Source organism: Panthera leo, chromosome A1 (genome assembly GCF_018350215.1).
Source record: "Panthera leo isolate Ple1 chromosome A1, P.leo_Ple1_pat1.1, whole genome shotgun sequence".
NCBI classification, from domain to species: domain Eukaryota; kingdom Metazoa; phylum Chordata; class Mammalia; order Carnivora; family Felidae; genus Panthera; species Panthera leo.
Window position 1 is genome coordinate 6,087,887 of NC_056679.1, and position 20,624 is coordinate 6,108,510.

The 20,624-nt window shown below is 35.5% G+C and overlaps 1 protein-coding gene across 9 annotated transcripts in view; it reads left to right on the forward strand.

The window, feature by feature from the left end:
• Nucleotides 1-20,624, forward strand: part of CDK8 (cyclin dependent kinase 8) — a 117,608-nt gene that overhangs the window by 65,321 nt on the left and 31,663 nt on the right. For 7 of the 9 annotated variants that reach the window (XM_042936952.1, XM_042936793.1, XM_042936874.1 and 4 more), the window contains one exon: nt 3,614-3,754. In XM_042936952.1, the coding sequence (XP_042792886.1) occupies nt 3,614-3,754 (141 nt within the window). Of the gene's footprint in view, nt 1-2,285; nt 2,933-3,613; nt 3,755-20,624 lie in introns of those variants that run through there. The other 2 variants (XM_042937233.1, XM_042937281.1) reach the window with 2 other exon arrangements.

Sequence of the window (20,624 nt, forward strand, 5' to 3'; positions counted from 1 at the left end):
TCAGTAGATTGTTTTTAAAACCGGTATTTACGAAAGTCTTGGGCAACTATCAGATTTACTCTATTAATCATAACGGTTATGTTTTTTGAAACTCTGAAGTGCAATCTTGGGGGTAAGAGTTTATGATATATAAAATGAAAATCTGTAGCAAGATAGCCAAAATAATTTTGAAATATACTCACAAAACTTATATGCTGATCAGTCTTGTGTAAAGAACATGTTAACACAGACTACAGTTGAGAAAATAAAACAAGTAAGCGAAAACCCAGTATTACATTGAGTTAATTCATTAACAAGTGCTTCACTTCTGTGAACTCTATTTTTTCTGATATTTAATAAGTAATTTAATAGGATCTTTAAATATTTCACTGTGTTTTGTATACTGGCCTATATGTATATTTCTGTACTGGCTGTGCATCTCTTGAGATAAATAAAAGAAAACAAACATACATACAGATCTTCCTTGACCTACGATGGAGTTAGATCCTGATAAATGCATCGCAGATTGGAAGCGTATCAAGTCAGAAGTACATTTCATACACCTAGCCTGATTGCTGAACATCATAGTGTAGCCTAGTCTACCTTAACTGTGCTGAGAACACTTAACATCCCCCTCCAGTTGTTGCAAAATCTCCTAACACAGAGCCTGTTTTGTAATGAAGTGCTCGGTACCTCACATCATCTGTTGAACACCATCCTGAACTTGAAAACCAGAATGGTTGTGTGAGTGTGGAATGGTTGTAGCGCGTTGGCCGTTGCCCCTCGCTGAGGTACAGCAGCTGCCGCCGCCTGGCATCCTGAGCGAGCACTGGCCTGCGTGCTGCTAGCCCGGGAAAAGATCACATTTCAGAATTCGAAGTGTGGTTTCTGCTGAATGCTCGTCGCTTTTGCTCCATCACCACGTCAAAAAATCATAAGTTGAACCACTGTAAGTCAGGACCATCTGTACTGGTATGCAAGGGATTATAATATTCTGGCTCAGTTTCAGGTATCTTCAAAATAATTTACAGTTTTCATTCAGCTGCACTTTGTAGATGTAAAAACAAGATTTTGAAGTGAAACTAACACAAGTAAACAGTAAATAGTTTGGAAGGAAGTTCACCTCCTGAAAATAGTAAAATAGTTTTCAACTCTTGCTAATTTCCAGAATTAACCTCATTTACATAATTTTAACCCTAACAGGTTTCAGAAGTGGAAACTTCTATGGGATTCATATACTTTCAGATTTATAAGGAGTATTTTTCACTGTGTGGATTTCTGTTTTCCATGAGTAAATGCAATTTGATTCAAATTATTTTTGTAAGTTATCTGTAAAGAATTGTTTTGAACTGAAAGTAGACATCACATTTTCTATTCTATGAAACTATTGTCCACAGTCAGTGCTGGTTGTAAATATTTTTGTTGTTGTTCACTTCTGTTCTTTTAAAATAAATCTGATCAAATTGGGATTCTGTTAATAAAAATTTATTAAATTAGTGTGGCCGATATTGAATTGGACGCTCATTCTCAAGCCTAACATGAAATCAAATTATATGATCCAAATTTATGAGAAATTGTGTAGGCTGGTTTATAAACATAATTTGTAATAAATCATGATTTGTAATAGTTGAACATAGGAGATCGTATTGTATTCAGTATAATTTCTAGCTAGTATGTGATATTTAATTTTACGTGTCGATATAATAATTATACTTTCGCAGATTATGCTGCATGCAGTGTTCCCAGATGTGTATACATGGGCATCATTGGCCTTATTGTCCTCTTATTAATACTCATTTAAGTCAAATAAGTACTTTTAATGTTCATTTTAATAAAAATAAAATAATTCCGTTTACTAAAACCTCCTTTATCCATTTCATTTTCTTATTTTAATTGGAGTGTTGAATTAGCTGGGGTAAGGCAGCAGAGGATAACAAAAACAGTTGCAGTAAAAAGAGTCATTTAAAAAAAATCACTTAGGTGTTGGTGAAATTTCATGCTAAGCACACCGCATATTTTTTATATAGCCCTGGAATAAAAACAAAGGTAAGCGATTTCCCCAGTGTAGTTTTTTGTAGTTATAACATATTGGTAAAAAAGTAATTTGTTGAACCCTAATGAAAATGTTAACTGAAGGGGTGCTTAACTGGCTTAGCCAGTAGAGTGTGCAACTCTTGATCTTGGAGTTGTAAGCTCGAGCCTCACGTTGGGGATAGAGATTACTTAAAAATGTTAACTGGAGGAGTGCATATGGCATCATTTATTGTACCTCCCCTACATATTCTTTTCTTCTCACTCTGTCAAGTTTTAATTTTTATAAATAATGATGTATTTTAATCTATTTTGATTAAGCTCTGAAAACCACTAGCTCTTAAGGTGAACAGACTTTATTGTCACACCATTTCTTAGGATATGTGACAGAACGTTCTAGATTATTGAGTTTTAGCTCCACTTTGCTTGGCTGTTTTAAAATACTTTGGGCAGATAACAGAAGAAAATTAAAATAGTGTTATGCTGCTAATAAAGTATAGATTAATCATACTACATGCAGGCTGACACTTTTACTTTCCCACCAGGTAGTCTTTGCTATATATTTTTTTTTCTTTGGAAAGTAAAACTTCTTCACTCATGAATTACTAGTTATTCCTTATCCTTGTTCTACTTTCTGTGTCATAAGAAAATAGGAGGTGAAAATGTTGACCTGTAATATAAAATATGTCTGTCCTGTTTTAGTTGTGTTTACTGATGTCAAGAATATGGTTGATATTCACCCATAAATACTGCTCAAGAGTCTGTTCTTCTGCACATGAGGTACCAGGCATATGCCTAGTGTTACACACAGCAGAGTTGATTTCAGCTGATTTGTAGGTGTTCTTGCAGTTTAAGAGTGCTTTAATTAAAACGAAGAAACCTGTCAAGAGAGTTTGAAACATGGGATCTTATTTCTACTGAGGTACATTTGTTTATAAAGCAATTTTCCTGTTTATAAAATCGTATTGTGTTTTACGGGATGTCCACTAATACTGTTCCTAGATAGTTTTTAATGAATAGTACAAGGCTATTTTTTTCTCATCTGAATCTTAGCTATTTCTAAATATTTCCACTGTGAACTGCTCATTTACATGTGATTTCTTTATGCTTCTGTGTATTTTATTGAAATAATTTCCCTGTGTGCTTCCTTTATAACCCATGTATTATAAATAGGTAACACATTTATGCTATGTCAGCCAACCCATAAGTATCTCTTGAAATTTGTTCTGTTTATTTTCTTTTCATTTAATTAGTACAGATAAAACAGATTCTGTTCTTGAAAATTTCTACCAGGTAAACAGGGGTCAAGTATATTCTGAAAGTATTTTTTAATTATACTTTTAAAATAAAATCACATTGCTCTCAACTTCTCTGTTGTAATCATTTGTTTTCTGAGACACGATCATTTGCTCAGGAAATGAGATTTTAGCTCCAGTTAGTAGGAAATTTTAAGTTTATGTTATCCAGCAGAATATGAAATTATATTTTCGATATCTTTGGGAATCCCTGAGTGTTTCTTTTTCTGTTAGGAAAATATTTTACATCAAGTGATCTTTCCCTCTTTTCTTTTTTAAGCTTCTGGTGATATTTTTCTTTCTTTCAGCATATAATCAAGTTTCACAGAGCTTCTAAAGCAAACAAGAAGCCAGTTCAGTTACCTCGGGGAATGGTGAAGTCACTATTGTATCAGATCCTAGATGGGATTCACTACCTGCATGCTAACTGGGTGTTGCACAGGGATTTGGTAAGTTGATACGTAGTTAGGTTTAAGCAGAAGGATGCATTTATAGTTGGTTGATTTTCTAGCTGTCTCTACATATCAGTGCTGCATAGACTTGCAAACCTTGTAGAAGGGTGAGAGTGCTATGTAGTCTCCTTACAGTCTAGCCTCGTGCTGTTTATATGATGCATCCTGCTTCTCTGACGTATACTGGCTGGGGTTCCCTGAAGAGGTGAAAGAGGGCACATTTGTTTTCCTAAGCTTTTGTTTACTTTTAACTTTATAAATGAAGTCTAATTGATTATTAGATGCTAAGCAAACTCTAGTAATTGATATATTTGTGAATAACTTGGAAATGAAACTTCGGAGCCTACTGCAACTAAGTTACATATTAGAAGAGGAGATCTTAATTCAATCTGCTGGTTTTTGTTTTTTTTTTTTTTTATGTTTATTTTTTTGAGAGATAGAGATCAATCTGCTTATTTTTAAGCCCCACTATATTAGTAGCAGTCTTTTGACCAGTAACATTTATTAATCATTATTGAGTACATTATCGAGAAGCCTTGCCATGTTAATGCACATTAAATTCTTAAGAATTCCACATGGCAGAATAATTTATGCCTTTTTATAAAATCCATCTAGCATGAAATTTTTCGTTAAATTGTGCGTTGTTCATTCATCTTCCTGGATGTAAATGATTTAAATCTCAAATTCCCCATATTGCATAATTACATTGTGCTTTGTTGTTCTTTTCTTTGTAAAGGTGGTAACTATAGTAAAGTTTGTGACAATGCCTTCATTCCAGTTACAAACACAGTGCTGGAAGTGATGACTTGGTCTCTGATCACATGTGTCACATAGTCACTGATAGTGACTTGGTCACTAGTCACTTAGTCACTTGGTGACATAGTCGATAGTGACTTAGCTTTTAGCCCTGTAGACTTTGAGATGGAGCTGATCTGCCCCTTGCACATGGTCTTTCTGAGCTGCTCTGTATTTAATGCCTTCAGATCAGATGTTGCAGTGTCGTAATTTCTTGTGCTTTCATCTGTTTTCAACAAATCTCACAATATGCTTAAGGGTACTTATTTTATCTCCAGATCACATACCTAGAAAGCATTTAGACTAGGACCGATAACATTAGAAATTCGGTTGAAGGAACTTTTTTCCGTATGCAAATTTTATTTTTAATATTATTAGGGTATTTTATTTACAGTGGAATTACAGAAGTGAGACAAATCGTTGGTTCCTTATGAAGCTGAAAGTAAATTTCAACTTTTAGGGGAGTCAACTATTGATGCTTTTAAGCTACCGACCTTTTTTATGATCTCCGAAAGAATAAAATATGGCAAAAGGACATTTTTCCCTAATTATGCTGAGATGACACTACATTTTCTTTTTGTTGTAAGTTATTTTTCATCGTGAAAACATGTCTGTTTATTAGATGAATACAAATTGAAAACAAATCAGCATTTCAGTTGTTATGTTAAATATATAATATATTTGAACCACTTACAGTAATACCAGCTACAGTAGTGAAAATAGTTACAGTTTAATGTTTTTTTAATTTCTCTTTTGGGAAAGCTCTTTCTATTGGTGTGGCATAGACAGGTTCTCTTTGACCTAGAGATAGTGTGGGACGCTTCATTTTGGAGGTCTCCCCGTCTTTTAGTGGTGTGCCAAGAGGTGGGGGCCAGTGGGAGCAGTGCACCCTAGATGCCAGCATCAAAGGGATGCACCGTCTGAAGGTGACTTAAAAATAATAAACAGACTTTTGTAAGAGAATAAACAGGGGGACACCTGGGTGGCTCAGGCGGCTGAGCGTTGGGCTTCGAGTCAGGTCATGATCTCGTGGTTCTTGACTTCAGGCCCTTCATCAGGCTCTCTGCTGTCCACGCAGAGCCCACTCTGCATCCTCTGTCCCCCTTTCTCTCCGCCCCTCCCCTGCTCACGCTCTCTCTCTCTCTCTCTCTCTCAAAAATGAACATTCGTTTAAAAAACGAGAAAAAAACATGAAAAGAGGTTACTTTTGATTGTCACCATATGCTGGCAATTGGGAACAGTGTCAGTGATAAAATATTCTTGTTCTCTGAGAAAACCATTCCCACTCCTCTTACCCCTCTCATCTGCCACTGCTGTCTGTTTAGTTGTTTATTTACCCAAAATATTTTCCGACCTGTAATGTATTATCTGAGTACTGCTACCTCCTTTGACTCCCCCACTTAGAGTGAAAGCTCTTGAATCATTTGTGTATGACTGTTCACACCTAAGTCTCTTGTGCATTGTAGACACACAAGGGCCCACGGAACCATTGGGTCATTAAAGTGGTAACATCTGCCCCCAGTCTGGATCTTACCGGTTCAGGTGCTTACTTCTTGAATCAGTCCTCAGTTTCTGTAAGAAAGATTCATTATCATAGTTTTTGTTAAAATGTGTCCACCTTCCTACCGACTAAAAAGTAAATTTTGGAGTTTTGATGGTATGTAATGCTCAACTATAATTACATTAGATATTCATATTTGTAGCAAAAAAGTACTTACTCTGAAGGATGTTTTTCAGAAGCTGATAACTTGACTTTAACTCTCTCAAATATTGTTATTTGCAGATGAAATACTTGTCCTATTAGAACAAATATAATTAATGGCTGATTATATTCCTTGCTTCTTTGCAGTCAGGTTTAGATGAAATGTGGCAATACTGACCTAAACAGACCTATGTAAGATTTCTAATGTTTCGAATTGCTGACATGCCACGAGAAACATCAGACTAAGATGGATAATTGGCACAGACTCCCTAAAAATACCATTTTAATAATGCCCTAGAATGTTATTGAAAGTTTGCTTAATAAAGTTGTCTTCATCATTAGTAGAAATAATGATCTGAGATGGTAGAATAATGAAGTTCTTTGTTTGATATGTGCAGTTGAACTTTAACAGTTAATAATCCTATTTAATAAATAAAGATTAATTTCATCACTATTAATCATCACATAGTAGCAGATCAGTTACTGGGGTCTGTCGTCCTTGGTGAGAAATAGAGATTTAATAATTCTGAAACTCTGGTTGGACTGAAGTCGGTAATAATTGCATATGTGTGTGGATGTTTTATGAAGAATGGGCCTGCGTGGCGCCTGGGTGGCTCAGTCGGTTAAGCGTCTGACTGGGTTTTGGCTCAGGTCATGATCTCACGGTTTGTGAGTTCGAGCCCCACAGCAGGCTCTGCGCTGACAACGCGGAGCCTGCTTGGGATCCCCTCTCTCTGAGCCTCCACTGTTCACACACACACACACTCTCTCTCAAAATAAATAAATAAACTTTAAAAGAAAAAGAAGAAGAATGGGCCTGAAAAGAAACACATGAAATATTTATTTTTGTGCAATAATTTGTGAGTCCAAGTCAAACTTTTTTGGTTTTAGAACATTAAAATATGTGTGTATAAGTTGGTTTGCTTTACGCCGAATCTATTTGCCTTAATTAGAGATAAATAAAAACAAAGGTATATGTGTTAGCTTTGTTCTTCCCTTTGACTACACTCTTTCCCTTCTTTTATTCTCCTCTCCTTGGGAAATGAAAATAGTCTGACCAACAGGCTATAGTCCTGGTTCTGGCCCTAACGTTTGTATTAGGATCCTCCAGAGAAACAGAATGTGTATGTGTGGAGAGGCAGAGAGATTTATTTTAAGGAGTTCCCTCGGGGAAATTGTAGAGGCTTGGTGAGTCCAAAATCTCTAGGGTAGGCCAGAAGGCTGGAGACTAAGGGGAAGAGTTGCAGAAAAGTCCAAAGGCAGTCTGCTGGCGGAATTCTCTCTTACTCAGGATAGGTTAGTCTCTGCTCTATTACGGCGTTGGCCTCTGACTGAATGGGTAGGGCCCACCCGTGACATGGAGGGTGAGCTGCTTTTCTCAAAGCCTACCAATTTAAATCTTAATCCCATCCAAAAACACCTTCACAAAAACATCCAGAGAAAGGTTTGACCAAATGTCTGGGCACCATGGCCCAGCCAATTTGACACATAAAATAACCATCCTGTACAAATGAGTAAACAGAGGCACAGAGTTGAAGGAATATGGGACCAGTTAATTCCAATTTTTACTCCCCAATTATCTGCTTACATAAAAAAGGAGTACTGGGTTAAAGAATATTAAGATTTTTTTGCCCGATGCTATAAGGAGGAACTAAGTGTGAAATCTTAACGAAAGCTTTGAATAAAGATAAACTTAAGTGAGTCAGAATAAGGAAAAGTTTGAAGTCTGTTAGCCTGTTGGATTGAGTTTGGTGGTTTTTCGGAGCATGAATAAAAAGACATTAAACACCGAATCCTATCTGATACTTTCTGTGTAGAAGCAAAAGTGTGATTTGGCAGCGGTGTCTGAAGTCTTTCCTCTTAAGAGGTTGTCCTTCTTGACTGAATTAAAGCACATTGGCAAGGCCATGAGAAGTTGTCCCTACTAGTGCCTCTGCTGTGACCATTTCAGGTCACCCAGCCACCCAGCCAACTCCCTCTCTTGTCTGTCCTCTTTCGTAGAAAAGATTAGTTTTTATATAACTTTCTAAATTTAAGATTGGTTTTCTTGCGCAGTTGTGAAATAAATGTCTAGGTCAGGTTTCTTTTTTAACTAGGAGACATTCTGTGATTGGGTTAAAATTTGAAAATCTCTGTTAAGTGTATGCACGCTAGTTAGTATTTGTGAATTGAAGTGAAAGCTGGCTTTAATCTTCTTTCCTTCCATCTCACTTCATATACCTGTTTCCAGCCAACCCAGAGATTTCCCTGTGTACTTGAACCCCCTCTTCCCGTCATCTCTAGTCATCTGTCTCGTTTAAAATTCTATTCCTCCTTTAAAGCGCTGCTCCTGCTACCTCACCAATAAAGCCCTCCCTGATCACCCTAGCTAGGAGTGAGAATGTTTACATCTAAAGTCCCATAGCAGTTATTTTGAATTACCCAAGGGGCACTTGAACTAGTTTTGGTAGTATGTTCTCTTTTGATTATAAGTTCCTGAGGGCAAAGACTGGGTTCCTCTGTGTTTGTATCCCTCCTAGTGCCTAGCAAAATACAGTCGGTATATACAGTATTGCTTATGTTTGTTGAATGAATGAACTAGCTCATTTGTAGCAGAAACAAGGTGGCTTCCAAGATGGTTCTCCATAGGTTATTTCTGCTACCACCTAATGTTTCTCCCTGTCTACAGATGTGCCCACGCTCCTTTTTACAGCCTACTGTCTTATCACTGCTATGGTTTACTGAAGTGAAAGAGGGCAAAAAAAAACCCCTTTGTTCATAATTTTTAATTCTTTTCAGCAGCCTTCCTCTTTCTACCTAGAAGAATTCAGCTCGTATCAGTCAGTCCAAAGACCATTCAGCTAATAATATCCATCTGTTGATTTCTTTTATCACACTCTTTTTCTACCCAGGATTTTTGTTTCACCCAGTGAAACCTATTTCCTGACGATTTACCTATTTATTCGTGTTCTCTTTATGTCATTTATTTTTTCCAGTGTTTTTCTTAAGGTTAGGACATCTCCATCGTAGTTCATTTACATCCCTTACTTTTTTTCAAAAACATCTTCAAGTCCCAAGTGTGTGAATTATTCTATAATTGTAGATAAGGCAGCAGTACCTACCTTGTGAGCACACAGCAGTTCTGAACTTACAACTCTCATTTCACTTTTATACTACATTTAAGTGACCAGTTCATTACTGGTCACAATGTAAATACTTTAATTTCTAGCTAATAGTTATTCACTTTTAATTTTGTAGTACACTTAGTGTTGGCTGAATTTTATGCTTTTGTTGAAAATAGTCATCCACCCATATCAGCCAGACCATAGAAATGGTTTACACTTAATTCAACTCTAAATGTTAAGGACTTGGGCTTTCAACATATTTCCTAGGAAACTTAGGAAAGTAGAGTGCTAGTTAATAAAACTGGCCAGTTGACCATTAATTTTTGTTGAGTATAAATCAAGTTCTCATGGTCATTAATGTGTTCCACTTTTTAAAAAGCTGATATTCAAAATCTCATTTTAATTATTACCCTAATGGTTTTAGCATAATGGTAATTAACTTGGAACTACCAGGCACATAGGGGTATTTTCACCTTGTTGCCCTAAGTGGAGTAGAATATTCAGTGAGAGATACTGTAACTTTTTATCATAGTTTTTTTTTTTTTCTTTTTTCATTCAAGCTGAATTACAAGGCTGTATATGAAATTTGGAGTGCTTTGTTGGAGTATTGCAACAAGCTGCTGTAATCACTCTTGCCCGAAAGCATTTCAAAATAGTTTTTTAGGCCCCAGTGAATTTCTTAGAAAATAAGTCTCTACAGAGATTTCTTTTAGGAGTATCCCGAAGGGGATGTGCTACTGTGAGAGAAGTACACGATGTGAGATAGCCCAGTGGGCCACAGTATATACATATGTAAAAGAGGTTCAAGCCATTTCAAAGCTTTCATCTGAAGTAAAAGAAAAAAAATCTGATAGTGCTGTTGCCCTGCAGTTAATTTTAATTATACTGGGTGGCTTGGAATCACTTGGTGGGGCTTCAGCTGTCCTTGGTGAAGGATGAGTTGGTTTCCTAGCAACCATTAAGTAAGATCAAAATCTTTTGAGTGAGCCACTGACTCAAACTCGATTTCATAGGTCCTGCTTTATCTTGGCATCTTACGTATTGATGGTAGCATGATGGATTATTGGGGTATTCTGGATCTGATTCTCTTTGAGTGAAAGATTGCCTGGTTTATTAATTTTGCTTACTGAACACTATATATTTGCTCATGGTGATATGGTTTGTTTTGAAGTGCATTTTTTATTGTCTGCTGAATTCTGTCACTAATAAGTGGAAAAACTGAGAAGCAAAGAAGCTAAATGCCGTGATTCTGGCTACTTGGAGAACCGTAACAAAGCTGGATCACTAAATTCAGGGATTTTTCTTCTAGGTTGGTGATTTTTAAATTGCAGGTTGTAAGCCATAAATGAGTCAGGAAAGCACACAACTAGCCTTTTTATTTTTATTTTTTTAATGGAATAGAATAGAAAAAGTATCAGTATATCATACGTATTAAGGGCAGTTATTGTTTCATGAAATTTTTGTTTTACTTTTATATGTTTATATGTGAGTATGTTCATTTAATATTAAATTGTTTTCTTGCTGTGGGTATTTGATACGGTTAGGAAAAGAGAAAAAAACTTAGTCAAATCTTTAGAAAATACTCCCAAATTATAGGTCCTTTGATGTTTTGTGCACACTCCTTGACAGTGATGATAAAATTATTTTGAATAGCAGCCGCCCATTAGGGAAAAAAAAATTCAAACTAGGGTTTATATATGGGCACGAGAATTTCAGGCAGGTTTCCCTTTCTTCCTTTAATATCTTTTAAATTGTCTGAATTGCTTGCAGTTAACATATATTGTTATAATCAGAAAAAAAAAGTGTTTCATTTGGACTAGAAACTGAGGAAAATGTCTGTTTAGTCTGTTATTGAAGTTCACACGTAACATTCAGTGTAGTTTAGGGTATTTTTATGTTGGTAAAGGATGATGCTATTAAAAAAAGTAAAAACGTGCACTTTCTTTCTGCCCAAAAAGAAGGGCCAATAAATTCTTCGGGGGGCGGGGGGGGGGTAGGAAATGACAAGCAGAAAGGATCCTGAGATTACTCATATGCTGGAACAGGAGAGCAACAAAATAATTGAACAGTTGGAAGAAAGGAGCCTACATTTGCAGCCTCTGCTCTGTTTTTTGCCCCTTCTCTGTGCTTTAGCTTCCATAAAATGAGTGTGGGGACCATGTAAGCATGTTTCTTTAAAACAGATTTTGGGAAGAAAAATGCTCTGGGAAATGTCAGGTTTAATCATGCTTGTTACTTGAGATTTCTTTCATTTATTGGGAGCTCCAGTGATTTACTCTAATTTTCTTATTTGTTTGATTGTATAGCATTAAGATTGTATCCATAAAATTTAGGTTTGAGGATAAAGCGTGGGTTTTATTGATAACAGCTGATTGAGGCAAACTTAAATGAGATTTCCATTGATTTCAATTATTATTGTGAATGTCGTGCTTATTCTAAAGCGTGTTTACTTAAATGACCAATTGGAAATTTTCCTTGAAAAGATTTGATTGTTTGTAAACAATGTTTGATTTCTTGACAAATGCCACATTTGCTTAATTTTGATATTAATGTTGAGCATACACAGTGGACTGCATTCTATCATATGTAAATAATGAAAAAGTAGCCCGCTTGATTTTACTAAATGGCAGCTGCAAATGTCATACATTTTATAAAGACACGTTACAAGTTGGCAATAAAAATGCTGCTATTTGGTTTACATGTTGCTTATTAGGCTACTTTTACATTCTGAATGAGTCTTTTCAGATACTTTATCAACACACTGCTAGAATTTTTTTAGTCAAATTTCTCACCAATCAAGAAGGGTTATTCTAAATAATCTCGTCAAGGTTTTTGTTTTTTTTTTTTTTTTAAGAGTTTAAGATGATATTTTTGAGTGATCCTGAAAATTCAATAGAAGTAAAGGATTATCAGAGTTTTGAGTCTGATATATCTTTTCTCTGTTTTTCTCTTCTTTTGACATAATTGACGGGATAACATCATTATATCATTTACACAACTGCTTGCATATTTTTTAAAAATGTTTTGTTTACTTCGAAGGAGAGAAAGAGAGTGTGCTTAAGCGGGGGCGGGGCAGAGGGAGGGAGGAGGAGAGAGAATCCCAAGTAGGTCCATGGTGTCAGCACAGAGCCTGACACAGGGCTCAATCTTATGGCAAGATCATGACCTGAGCCAAAATCAAGAGTCAGATGCTTAATGGACTGAGCCAACAGGTGCCCCAACTGCTTCCATTTTTTATAAACAAAATTTACTATCATCCAGAGCAGTGTGTTTCCAAAAACAGGGCAGATTTGGGAAGGTTTTGTTTAAAGGACTTTTGAATCATATTAAAGACAAGAATTTACCGGGTCCCTGATACAAGTTATTACTACTGGATATAGTGTTAATATATCCTTTTTCTCTTTTGGCCTTTAGACTTTTACATTAGGAAAAGAGACATACTGTCTATAGTCAAAATACCAAGAAATGCTTTTTCTAAAAATAAGTTTCAGAATTTTTTGTATTATATTCTGAAAAACATATAAAAAATTAATATTCCAGTCTAGCTTTCTAATAGTAGAGTCAGGCCTTTTAGAATATTAGAGTATTATATTGTCTTCTAGACTAATGAAGATTTGTCAAAGTAATTTAATCTTTAAAGATAGAGTATATTAGATAAGGTTTTGTCTTATCTGAGCTAAAATTGTTATCTAAACCTGTTTAGATCACAGGCTCCCTTGGCCATATATATCTTTCCGTCTTTTTCAGTTTGATAACTGTAGGTCTTTACTGGATACAAGCAAATGAGAAATGGTTATATAAGAGGGTAAAAGTAAGTCTTCCTACAGAAATAAGCACATGCAGCTAGCCATATTTCAAAGTCAGTTCAACATAAAAGTTCAGGACTTTGAGTAAATTTTTATAAATGTTCTAATCAACACATAGGATTTTTTTTTTTAGATTGAGTAAAACTAAAAGTTTCCTCAGGTACAATTAGATATTAAATTAGTAATAGTTATTGAATTAACTGTTGAAGAAATATTTCTTTATTAAAGTTTCCTGCCCCTAGTACAGTTAGGATTTTACTTGTTTTTCAGAGTGTCCCTTTGTTGTAATAACCTATGTCCATTTTTATTATTTATGTATAATTTGCCTTCAGATATATATCATGCCATAGATATAATACTTTTAAGTAGGTATATAATCTAAGGATCCCTAACTCCCTTTGCCACAATAGGTGTGTGAGTTTCAAAGATTAGTTTCAATTCTCTGAATTCATGGCCTTTTCAGACTACAGATAGGCTTGTAATTTAGGTCAGTACAATTCAAGATGCCTATTTAACGAAAATGTAAATGATGGGAGATAGACTGCTAATTTTTTTAATCATTAGTTTAAAAATCTGTGTATGTAAACACCATATACCATTTGAAATGAAGAGCATTTTTTTGTGTTCCCTAATGTCATAAACTAATAGACTATAAAGTTGGAAGGCATCTTAGAAGTGACCATTCCCATTCCTTACCCGGTGTTGTGATTCTTGGGAATGCATGCGGCAGTAACCATGCTGTCACCGTTGAGCATTTCCAGCAGCGACTAGTGTTCTTAGTGCGGTACACTTGTTACATAGCTGTATGCCTTATAAGGCAGAGTCAAAAAACCAGAATGTATGACCCTGACCTCTCTCTTCTTCTGATTGATCCTCTCTTTTAGTTTTATTTTTGTTTCCTTTTGATTAACACCGGCTGGCAAAATCAGGTAGTCTGGGCCTTCATGGTAAGGAGGAAGAGGAGAATCTAAAAATAAAAAAGTAGGTAAAAGGTAGGAAGAAGTAAAGAATAACAACAGAAAAAATTAAGAAGAAAAATAAAGGGCTGCATTCACCCTCGTGGGACTGAGCCCTGCGTCGGGCTCCATGCTGAGTGTGGAGCCCTATTTAAGATTCTTTCTCTTCCCCTGCCCCTCTCCCCAACTCGTGCAGGTGCACACGCTCTCTCTCTCAAATCAATCAATCAATCAATCAATCAATAAATCATTCCTTTTGATCTAGCAATCCTACTTTTAACAAACTCTCTTACGGATATTACTAAAAAATGGTGAAAAGGCCATCACAGCATTATTGATAATGACAAATTGAAAAAACGTACCTGTGTAACAACTGGAAAATGTGCAAATTGTAACATGCAGAAAAATTGACCTGTTGTGTAGCCATTTAAAATTATGTTCATGGGTGGGGGAGCCTGGGGGTCTCAGTCGATCGTCTGACTTCAGCTCAGGTCATGATCTCATGGCTCGTGAGTTTGAGACCCTTGTGCTAACAGCTCGGAGCCTGGAGCCTACTTTGGATTCTCTGTGTCCCTCTCTCTCTCTCTGCCCCTCCCTCGCTCCTGCTCCTGCTGTCTGTCTCCCTCTCTCCCTCAAAAGTAAATAAACATTAAAGAAAAATCTTTATGTTTATGGGGGAAGGGAAACAAAAATAAGATAGAAAGGGAGGCAAACCATAAGAGGCTCTTAAATACAGAGAACGAACCGAGGGCTCTGCTAAGGGGAGGGGCTAAATGGGTGATGGGCATTAGGGAGGGTACTTGGGATGAGCACTCAGTGTTGTATGTAAGTGATGGATCACTGAATTCTGCTCCTGAAATCATTACTACACTGTGTTTTAACTAACTTGGATTGAAGTGTAAAAAAGTAATAAAATTATGGTAAGTGTAAGTAATGTTGTTATAACGTTAAGAGAGAAAGCAGATCTCAACATAGTGGAAGTAAAATACTGAGTGAAAAATACGTCAACAAAAGAAAATATACCAAAATATTATGGTTAAATCTGGATGGTAGGGGCTCCTGGGTGGCTCAGTCGGTTAAGCGGCCGACTTCAGCTCAGGTCATGATCTCATAGTTTGTGAGTTCCAGCCCCGCATTGACCTCTGTGCTGACAGCTTGGAGCCTGGAGCCTGCTTCGGATTCTGTCTCTCTCTGTCTGCCCCTCCCCAACTCTCTTGCTCACTCTCTCTCTCTCAAAAATAAATATTAAAAAAAATATTTTAAAAAAATGAGATATTTATTCTAGTTTTAGCTGGAGATAAATTCCTAACCAAGTAAATTCCTGACTATCACTAAAGATATGATAGATATGCTGAAATGTAAAAACAAGAGTAAAAATACTCTTAATAGAAAACAATAGTATAAATGCTCTTATAAAACATAAAATGTAAAGTTTGTAGCAAGAAGAAAGTAATATATTAGAAAAATGGCAAAAATAATTGAATCTACCTTTACTAACTAGAATATAGAGAATTGATGTGAATATTTAAGTTTAGTAACCTAAGCCTCCTCAGGTAAATCTAGAGAGAGTAAATCATAACATGCGTATCAATGAAAGATCCTCAAATTAAAATATTTAAGTTATGTATCAAGCTAATAAAAATTATAAAATCTTACTTGGATACACATTGCTTTTATCATACTTAATAGTATTGTTTTGTATAAAACAATGTTGAATTTATAAAATTGATACTTGAACCTTTCAAGGGCAAAATCTGTTAATGTGTATCCAAAAAAACCTTAAGAATGTTTATAACATTTATGCAAATAATTTGACTTTCTAGGAATTTATCATAGGTACATACAGAAATGTTTGTTATGGCATTATTTTTCTTTTATTAAGAAACTAGGAACAACCTCAACATTTTAATAAGAGATAATTGGTATAAGTTACAGGGAATCCATATGATTCATGAATATTATATCAGGAAAGTAATTTTCAGACTAAAAAATCTTCATGATATACTAGTGAGGAAGGAGGGTACAAACAATGTATTTAGTATAATGCCATTTTTAATTTTTATATGGAGGAAAAAATAAAAAGGCATACTGATAATGTTTATAGTGGCCCTCTGTTAGTTTAGAGATTATATACAGTTGCTTTGTTTTCAGTCGTCTATTATCAAGCACATTGTACTTTCTTTATTTCCCCAAGTTATATCCATTGAGCATGTATCCACCTTTGAAACTTAAAAAACAAAACAAACTTTTGTGGGGCACCTGGGTAGCTCAGTTGGTTAAGCATCCAACTCTTGGTTTCAGCTCATGGTTCATGAGATCGAGCTTAGTGTCAGGCTCTGGGCTGACAGCAGAGCCTGCTTGGGATGCTGTCTCCCCCTCTCTGTCTATCTGTCTGTCTGTCTCAAAATAAGTAAACATTAAAGAAAAACTTCTGGTTTTAGAACAATAAAGCTCTTGATATTACTTGGTCTGATAATTCTACATTTGAGATTTCATCCCAAGGAAATTACCTGGTGTATGTGTCAGGGTGTTTGGGGTTTGAGGGGAGGCAAGTATAATTTATACAAACATTGTCAATGGGAGCATCGTCAGGGTTGATTCCAGAAGTGGGGGTTTGGGGCAAATACAACCAGCTGTCTATTAATAGAAAAATACAATGTAGTTAGTAAGTGTAATGTACAAACATCCAGATTTGTCCAGAAAATAATACTTGGGAAGACAACACAAAACAGTATTACTCACTGATTACTGTTATACTATCAAATATATAAATTAATATTGTTTAGAATAGTATTTGGAATTACAGTGATTTTCAGATTTAAATATAAACTATGTATACTTTTTTTTGGTAAATTTAGTTAAATTCTTTTTTTTAATTTTATTTTTTATCTTTTAAAATTTGCATCCAAATTAGCATATAGTGCAACAATGATTTCAGGAGTAGATTCCTTAATGCCCCTTACCCATTTAGCCCATCCCCCCTCCCACAACCCCTCCCTCCAGTAACCCTCAGTTTGTTCTCCATATTTATGAGTCTCTTCTGTTTTGTCCCCCCCCCCCGTTTTTATATTATTTTTGTTTCCCTTCCCTTATGTTCATCTGTTTTGTCTCTTAAAGTTCTCATATGAGTGAAGTCATATGATTTTCGTCTTTCTCTGACTAATTTCACTTAGCATAATACCCTCCAGTTCCATCCATGTAGTTGCAAATGGCAAGATGTCATTCTTTTTGATTGCCAAGTAATACTCCAGTGTGTGTGTGTGTGTGTGTGTGTGTGTATGGAGAGATATATATATATATATGTGTGTGTGTGTGTGTATATATATATCTCCACACACACACACACACACACACACCCCACATCTTCTTTATCCATTCATCCATCGATCGACATTTGGGCTCTTTCCATACTTTGGCTATTGTTGATAGTGCTGCTATAAACATGGGGGTGCCTGTGTCCCTTCGAAACAGCACACCTGTATCCCGTGGATAAATGCCTAGTAGTGCAATTGCTGGGCCATAGGGTAGTTCTATTTTTAGTTTTTTGAGGAACCTCCATACTGTTTTCCAGAGTGGCTGCACCAGCTTGCATTCCCAAAATTTAGTTAAATTCTTAATAATGAAACTGGAACTATTTTGAAAACTAAAAGATTTTTGATATCCTGTCTCTACCCCTTAATACCTCTCCCTTAAGATGTATTTGATCTCCTTAATGTTACTCAGTTTTCTAGTCTTCGAGTAATAGGTACTTTTTTTCTTATTGGGCACTTTATTAGATTCTTTGCTTAAACTATGGTTACAACATACATTAAAACTTTACAAAAATACAATTCAATAAATCCAACTTGGAAAATACATTTCCATCTATAAGAAAATATACACATATATGTATTAATATATGCACCCACACATTCTTTATTAGGAACAAATGAGCTCTAGCTTTGCTTTAAAATTAAAGTTTATTTCTGTTGCCATGTTTCTGTTCTGTGCCCCCATGTTTCATTGTTAGTGAAATGAATATTGTTTCTGGTAGTCTGTGACAGTAAGAAAATGACTGTTGTGTCATTGAAAATAGGACATTATATTCCAGATTGATCTTGTTGCACTTAAACTAGTATTTTATGCCTCAATTGCCTAAAAGGGACAGGTTAAGAATTTTGTAAGTTAAAAATTCAAAATTTATCGTTTTAAAAGATAGCAATTTTAAACTAATAATGTGAATCATGTTTATTATTAGAAATACTTATGATGATCATATTCACAACGTGGTGAAAGACCATTTTATTTACTTTTGTATCACCTAGATGAAAACAAAAAGTAGAGTAGTAGTCTGGACTGGAGGGATGTAGGAGAGGCTTATTGAGAAGAATTGTCATCTATTATTAGCATGATTACTGCCATGTAGTTAATGCTTGTTTCAAAGTATCTTGATTAGCATCGACTCTGACAAAGAACCTAATTCCTATTCTCCCTAAAAGAGGACTTGTTAGGTAAGTAAAAGATTCGTCAGTGCACCCATGTGTTTCGATGCCCTAGTGCATGCTGTCTCCATCCCCCGAGAGGGTGCAGACCCAGCCTTGCACTGGTTTCCTAGAGGACATTAGTAAATTCTGGAGGCACCGTCTCCCGTTGCTTATCTTCCAGACCAGCTCCTGAGCTTTCACACGTCAGCTGTCATCACCTGTGCAAAGCCTTTCCTTGCCTGAATTTACCCTACCCATTAGTCTAAACTGTCTGCCCCTGGCTTGCTGCTCTGTTGATCTCTAGGCCTCACTGCCTCTTAGTTCCTCAAATACAGGGATAAATGTAGAGTACTTGAACTGTTGACTGTAGAGGATGAAGTTACTGGTTATAAAGTAACATCTGTTTTCTCATCAGGAAACAGAATTTGTTAAATTCTATACATTTTTTTTTTCGAATTTATACAAAAAGCAAGAATTAACTTTACTAGAGTAGTTGATAATTTCTTCTTTAGCTTAAAGATGTTCAGAAGCAATACTGGGGTAAATTTTAATATTAGAGGTAAAAAATTAAAATTCATAGCTTGGAAGAAAAAGTGAAACTATGATAAATGGTCTTCCAGACTTTATTCACTGGATTTCCAAATTTCTCTCTAACTCCACTCCTTACAAGGTTTCTTATAAAGCAGTTTTTTTAATTACCGAATATATGTCTATTTAAGACTTTGCTGCTCATGTTTGAATCTCATATATGTATATCAGAGTTAAGGTTTTTAGTATGTATTGTACATATTGATTAACAAGCAAGCTGAAAGTTATTATCTAGAATGTGTGCCCCCAGAAAGTGTACAATGTTTTGTGGAAGTTAAATTCTGAATAAATCTTAGAGAACAGCACTGGCAGTGGTTTCTTATGGGTAGCTGTATTTTGTTTTTTTGTGTTTTTTTTTTTTAATAGATCCATCAAGAATCAAACTTTCCTGTTGACTGCAAGTCTCCATTTTGCCTTGACACATTAGTGCGCATATGAAGACCCCATTTTCACCCCTAAAATAAGGTCTTGGCAGTTATCGGGACAGATAGGCTATCATTCTCCACTTCTGCACCTCTGTCAGATGTATCTGATATTGGCACTTTCCGGATCAGCCCAATTCTTGTCTTTCTCAAGATAGAGCTCCCTGCAGTCTTTAACCTTTTTTTTTTTTTTTTAATCAGGATTGACCCCCGAAATGAAACCAATTTGCCATCTCTGCTGTGTGCCAAAGTCATCAGTGAACTATTTCACAGCATGACAAATTCTGGAGAAGAGAATGCCTCTACATGAATGGTTTTCTCTGTAATACAAACATCTTGCTTTAGGAAATAATTGAGTTTTGGGGGAAGCATACCAACAGAAAGCAAGAAAAGCCATAAGCCTGTCCTATAAAACAAGGACATGTTCTTTTAATTACAAACAGGTTTTTGTTTTGTTTTGTTTTGTTTTTTTCTGGGAGAAACAAAACAGCAATAGAAGGATATAATAGTTTCAAACAAGAAGTATACTTCAGGTATCTCATTGATTTATTTAGTCGTTCAATAGGCAATAAAAGGTGCTCTGTAATGTCTGTGCATAGCATAGCTATGTTTGAAGATGTTGCTATGATGTAATAATACTTCTAACACGTTGGACCTCTGATCTCCATAGCAAAAATATAGTTTAATAGAGTACGTGCCTCATTAAAATGTAAAATTCTATACATGCTTTCAAAGTGATTATGTTGAATAGCATATAAAAGATAATGGACTGTTTATCACAGTTCTGGTTATTACTAATTTGATTCATGTATTGTCACTAACTACTTGGAAGTTTTGGCTCTAGAGCTAAAAATCCCTACCAGATTCTCCTAGTAGACAAAGAAGAAAGAAAAAAGAAATTAGCTTTTTTGGGGAATATTATGTGAGCGTACTACAAACAAAAATTATCAAGTCTTTGAAGCCTTCCTTAATACTGATTAAGCAACAAAACAGAAATAATAACAAAAGTACTTTTGATCTTTAGGGCCTTT